At 39.3% G+C, this 6,600-nt stretch overlaps 1 protein-coding gene across 1 annotated transcript in view; it reads left to right on the forward strand.

Moving 5' to 3' along the window:
• Septin2 (septin 2) overlaps positions 1-6,600 on the forward strand; it is a 31,879-nt gene extending 25,279 nt beyond the window's left edge. The window contains exons 9-13 of the mRNA XM_031369001.1: positions 3-83; positions 2,082-2,165; positions 4,343-4,400; positions 5,796-5,906; positions 6,535-6,600. Coding sequence (XP_031224861.1) covers positions 3-83; positions 2,082-2,165; positions 4,343-4,400; positions 5,796-5,897 — 325 coding nt within the window. The 3' untranslated portion in view covers positions 5,898-5,906; positions 6,535-6,600. The remainder of the gene's footprint in view (positions 1-2; positions 84-2,081; positions 2,166-4,342; positions 4,401-5,795; positions 5,907-6,534) is intronic.

The following is a 6,600-nucleotide window of genomic DNA, read 5'->3' on the forward strand; positions in this document are numbered from 1 at the left end:
AGAGGCCGTCTCTACCCATGGGGTGTTGTAGAGGTGGAGAACCCAGAACACAATGACTTTCTGAAGCTGAGAACGATGCTCATGTAAGACATTTGTTGTATTCACTAGGGCAGAGCTTAACATGAAGAGTAGGCCATTCAGAAACTGGGTATACCTCTGTTGCAGACAAATAAGACCATCGCAGTTGGCACTGAGGTTCTTTATTGGGGCTATGAGTCTCTCTGTTGAGTCTCTTTCTCCTAGGACTTGTATAGTACTTGCCCTTCTTGGTGTCCTCCTTTAAATGAATGTAAAACTTTTTAAAAAGAGGACTAGGTGGTGGTGGTGCACACCTTTATTCCAGCACTCAAGAGGCAGAAGTAGGCAAATCTCTGAGTTGGGGGCCAGCCTGGTCTACTGAGGGAGTTCAAAGTTCTCGAACAGTCAGGGCTACACAGAGAAACCATCTTAGACAAAACAAAAAAGGATTAAAAACAATACACCCCTTTCCTTTTTTAAGAATATCTTCTCCTCTTGAATAGTTTTTAAATTAAGGGTGATAACTTTTGATAACAATATGGAAAAAAAAAAGATATAGTCTATTGAACTCTATATTTTAAGAGAAGAATAAAATGGGCTTGATATCTGGGTCAGCAATTAAAAGTGCTTGCTGCCACTGTACCCATGTCAGGTACTCAAAAACCACCTGTGACAACAGTTCCAAGTGACAGGACACCCTCTTCTGGATAATGCAAGCACCCAACACACATGTATATAAACAAAACAAAGACATTCTGGATGACAGCGTCACAGTTAGACGTAGGACACTACAAGTTATCACTGTCCCTCCAATAGCAGGTTTGCTAATGGAGGAAATGAGAACCTATGGTATCATGACTATTGCCCAGCAGACAGAGCGAGAGCCCCAGTGTCTATTAATGCTGCAGTCTGTAAGTCAGCAGCTCTGCTTCAGCCTGAGCCTAGGAAACTATAAATGCTATGGGTGTCAATTAGTTTAAGACTGTCTTGGTCTAGTTCTCATTGTTGTCTTATAAATATGGAAGCCCATTTGTCTTTTTCTGGAAACTAGAATGTTAGCATCTGGTGAGGTTCTTCTCACTATGTTAAAATGAATCAGGGGGTATCACATAGTGAGACAACAGATAACCTATTTTATTTTCATTAGCATGTGGTTATACGTGTTTTGGGGTACAATGTATTGAACACTCATTTACTGTATTACTAAACCACTTCCTTCTCTTCTCTTCTTTGTGAAGCTTTCAAGCTTTACTCGTGTACTTCTCCATAAAATATAGTTCTTTAATGAAAAAGTTCAGAGAAGTAATATGAGTAAACTAATACTTTGATTAGTTAAATTACCGCCTACTTAGCTGTTTACTGAATGAGAGCCAGTATGTTGTTGCCATCTTAAGTTATTACAGATGTACCATAATCGTTCTGAGAGTGCTTAAGACAGGCTTGTGTGCAGTGCTGAGCTGGTGGCTGTGCCAGCCCCATCTTTCAGGGAATGTGAGTGCTGCACAGCAGCTGTGATATTCTCTGTTATGCTGCAAGTTGTGCCTGTCTTAAAATGAAGAAGGTGCAACTCCCTTTTTATCCAAATTCCTATTTCCCTAGATCCCGAGTCAACAGGAATGTGTTATAATTGTTCTCTACACATTTTTAAATGTGTAATGTTTGAAAAAAAAGAGCTAGGCAGAGACCTATTAGAATTGTATATTTTTTATAAGATCTTTTAGAAAAAGTATTTTATTTCAGTTATCATTTATCGAAAAGTCTCCTAAAATCTCTTGTGTGTCCATATCCCTCCAATAGTAATGGCTTTGTAATGTGTCTTTAGTGCCTATGGCAGTGTCAAGAAGAGAATGTTCTATTGAGGTCTTAGTGTTGTAGCTTATTGTGGTTGCAAAGGAGCCCCACTTCACATAGGCTTCTTACCTGAAAGTCCAGCAAACTGAAGCTTACCAAATAATTTCTTGCCTCTTAGTACTGGCTTTTTTCTATGTGTGCCTGACTAAGACATTGCTGTTGTTCCCATGAGACTGCCATATCCTGAAACCCCTGTTGCATTTCTTTTTCAGAACCCACATGCAGGATCTACAGGAAGTAACCCAAGACCTTCACTATGAAAACTTCCGTTCTGAGAGGCTGAAGAGAGGCGGCAGGTTGTCACACTGGCTTCCCAGTATCATGTTCCCTGAATCACATTCTCCTGTCTTTCCTGTGTATAGCTCAGACTTCTTTTTTTTTGTTTTTTCGAGACAGGGTTTCTCTGTGTAGCCCTGGCTGTCCTGGAACTCACCAGGCTGGCCTCAAACACAGAAATCTGCCTGCTTCTGCCTCCCAAGTGCTGGGATTAAAGGCGTGCGCCACCACTGCCAGGCTTAGCTCGGACTTCTTAATCAAAGACAACATGTGCTTCCTATTCAAGTACTGTTAAAAGAATATTGTTAATTCAGTCAAGTGGTGGTGGGGACGGGAAAGAGACGTTTACAATGTGCACGGCAAGACACTTGCTCCTCTTGCAGAAGACCTGAGTTCAATTCCCAGCACCCTCAAGGCAGCTAAAAACTGTCTGTAACTCTCCGTTCCAGGGTATTTGATGCCTTCTTCTGGCATCTTTGTGCACCAGGCATGCATGTAGTGCATGGCAGGCAAAGCACACAAGTAAATTAATTAATTATTAACATGTCTTTTAAACAAACAGTTTTAGATGGGAAAGCCAGAGGCTGGTATTGGTACTTTTGTAGAAGTATTGCTGTGTTTATAAATAAACGATGGGCTTGCTTACCATTGAGAGCTGTGGAAGGTAAGCTCGCCATAGGTCTCACTGGAGTAACAGCTACATTCTCTACAGATTCTGCAAGTGGCCAGATCCATTCACTTTTTCTCTTTTGCTGTACTAGTGTAGTTGTGTGATGTCTTAGTTAGGGTTTTACTGCTGTGAACAGACACCTTGACCAAGGCAGCTCTTATAAGGACAACATCTAATTGGGACTGGCTTACAGATTCAGAGGTTCAGTCCATTAGCATCAAGGCAGGAACATAGCAACATCCAGGCAGGCATGGTACTGGAGGAGCTGGGAGTTCTACATCTTCATCTGAAGGCTGCTAGTGGAATACTGGCTTCCAAGAAGCTATGATGAGGGTCTTAAGCCCACACCTACAGTGTGACACACTTACTCCAACAAGGACACACTGGGCCAAACATATACAAACCATCACATATGAGATGTGTGCTTTGTGACCCAACTGCATCCAAAAAAACCATGTCTCTAGGAAGCTTACAAGTACCTGTAACTTCAGCTCCAATGGATCCAACACCTTTGACCTGAGGGCACCAGCATTCATATGCACTTATTCATATATAGTTTCACACATATATACACAAATAAGAATAAAATAGTTTTTGAAATATGTTAATTTGGAAATACTATGTTAATTTAGAAAGGTTTTTACTAGCATACCTGTTGGTGTTGTCAGTGAGCTTTCCTCAGTTCTGTCTGCCAGCCTCTGTTCACTCAGCTCCTTCTGGCTTCTTCATGTGTAATAGTTTTATTCACAATATAGTCATAAAGGGGAACTTACCTAAACCAAGTCCTTTCTTTGGGTTAGACCTGCTACTTTTGACTATAAGACAGTCAAATCATCTTTTCAGCTTACAGAAATAAGTTCTGAATGTCCAGTTTCATGTTTTGTCTGTTTTTTTCTTCCTTGTGTTCTCTTAATTATCATGTCTTTAATTTAAAGAGCCTTAAGTGAAGGGTACCCCTACACATACAAACACACAGTAGGGGGCTCCCCTCATACCCTGCATTAGGCACAAACCACACCCTGTTTTCACAGAGAAAAATTAAAAAATAGAAAAGTAAAAGTAAAAGTTTCTGCTATCTGGCTCCAAAAGAAAAACGCCTCTGCCTCCCCTGTACTGGGACTAAAGGCGTGCACTACCACTACCCTCCACAGGTTCAGTTTTTAAAAGGAGAAAGGGGAGGTCTGGATTAGAATGGCTCGGATGCTTTGACTGGGCATGCTAATTATGTGAACCACAGGAGGCTTTTGATGGCTTCAGTGCTTTGATAACTGGATGTTAGAGTAAGTATCTGAATAAGGGAATCGACCTGGATGGAGAGCTTTAGGGATGTAATCTATGGTTTACAAGGGGGTGGGAGAAGGCCAGGCCAGGCCTGCCAGAGCCCTGCTTGCCATGCCTGCACTGGCCAGACACCCTTCAGGAAGCATGGAATTATAAAGCGAAATTCTTTAGAATTCTAAAAAGTTTTTTATCTCTATTCAGAAATACAGTATTACAGTATTAAAATTGTAATTTCTTTTCCCTTAGGAAAGTAGAGAATGAGGACATGAATAAAGACCAGATCTTGCTTGAAAAGGAGGCTGAGGTAAAGTAAAATGGTTGTATTCTGGAATTTATAGCTGTTTTATGTCCAAAAATTTCAGTTTATTATAGTTTTTCTTTCTTACTTTTTTGAAGCATTGTTCTCTAGTCTTTAAAATATATGTAAATACATAGTATACATATTTTAAGATGTATTGCCTCATTCAAGTGGCAGTTTAGCTAACAATAAAAAGTAATATAACTGATTTTTTTTTTTTTTATAAACTGTTTAAAAGTCTTTTTCCCTATACATAGACAATAACCGATTGGGAAACATAATGAAGCTGCCATTGCATTCATTACCAAACATAGGGTAGAAATATATAAGACTTACTTGGAAGAAGAAATAAGAGCTTGGTGCTAATAAGATAATGAAGGTTAAAACACAGCATTGTGGATAGGACAATCAGTATAGGAATTCAGTCCTCTAAACCTCTAAATTTAAAACCATGTGAAAAATACCCTAGCAAAATGGTATTCTTTTGTTTCCTAAGGGGTGTTTGGTAATGTAATTGTAATGTTTGAAGGAGTAAGCAAGTATGTGGTGCACAAGGGAGCTCACTGAATACTGGACTAGAGAATAGTTGATAACCAAATATCAGCTAGCAATTGACCAGGACTGTAGAATAATACTAATGAAATGGTGCAGTTTATTTAGTGGTGATGTGGTCACAGGGGACAGCCTTTTCTAAGGCTTTGAAAAAAATAGTTTCTTTGAACAGTGAATTCTGTGTGGATATTTGTAATAACCACAAAGCCACCTGAAGAACATGTGAGTAAATATTGCCTGCAGCCTTTCTGAACATATACAGACCTCAGTGGCAGTGATTGTTAAGGAGTCTAACGATGGATGTGGGCCAGTTCGTAGTGCTTATCCAGTATTCAGGAACCCCCGGGTTCAATCTCAGCAAAGCATAGACTAGCCATGATGGCTCTTTCATATAATCCCAGCATTTGGGAAGTAGAAACAGGAAGATTAGGAGTTCAGAGTTATCCTCGGCTATGTAGGGAGTTTGAGTCTAGTCTGACCTAATGATAATATGTCTCAAAAATAATAAAAAATTGATAAGGCTAGCAGTGGGCAAAGTATTGTTTTCATATAGACCTTGTTGCTGAGCAGAAAGGATGATTCACCCTTTTTGTCCCCCAAAGGGTAATATCAGGTGTTTTTCTTGCCTTATTGTCTTACTAGTCTTTAACTAGCGCTTCTGTTTATTGATAATTTGTCTTACTTGAATCACAAATTTTGTCATTTAATTGTGTCATTTAATTTTGTAAATTGATTCTTTTATATTGGTTTATAAGGTTTATTTGAACATGCTGTGTTTAAGAAAAGCAATAAAAACTATTCATCATGAATCATAGCACCAACATTGTATCTGACCTGTACTGTTCATAGCTCCGCCGCATGCAAGAGATGATTGCAAGGATGCAAGCGCAGATGCAGATGCAGATGCAGGGTGGTGACACTGACAGTGGGACTCTCGGGCACCACGTGTGAGGTGGAAAGGTAGGGTGATCTCATTATCAGCTAACCTTAAATGCGATGGGGCTCTTCTGTCTTACATCTTACTAGTGTTTTACATTTTTAAATCTGCTATTAGCTGTATAATTAACCTTTCATTGAAAAGCAGAAACTATTCTCTGCTGCCACCTACTGTCTAGTAAAGATATTCCTATTTTCTAATGTTATAAGTATAATTTATGTTAAAGAAAACAGTTAAAACTTTTATTAGTCATAGTGTTGGAAACTCCTTAATATTGGAAACATCTTTAAAAAGAACTTTCTTAATTTATTAAAATCTTCTGCAGATGAAAAAAAAGTAAAGGCACTAGAAAGAGGCCCCTGTGCCACTTAGATAAGGGTCACCTTGTGGAGACCACTGACCTCCAGGCCTTTCAGTCAAATGTGCTATGACCATTGAAAATTGGCATGTCACTTAGATTTGTGATCTGATGTGATTCTGAGCACTTTTCAGTTTTTCAATACCTGGTGGTTTCCTTGAACCTCATAAATGGCATCTTGATTTAGTTAACTGCTCTGTTTATGCCCTTTGTTATGCAGAGGGAGTATTTGCAAGTGCTCAAAGAAACAAATGCATCACTTGCATTTAAATTGCTTTGTTTTTACTTTCCAGGAAACACTTTGGATAAGGATGATCAGTGCTACAGCATCCAGTTCCTTAGCCCTGAGGAAGGGACTC

The sequence above is a fragment of the Mastomys coucha genome, unplaced genomic scaffold (assembly GCF_008632895.1).
Source record: "Mastomys coucha isolate ucsf_1 unplaced genomic scaffold, UCSF_Mcou_1 pScaffold14, whole genome shotgun sequence".
NCBI lineage: Eukaryota > Metazoa > Chordata > Mammalia > Rodentia > Muridae > Mastomys > Mastomys coucha.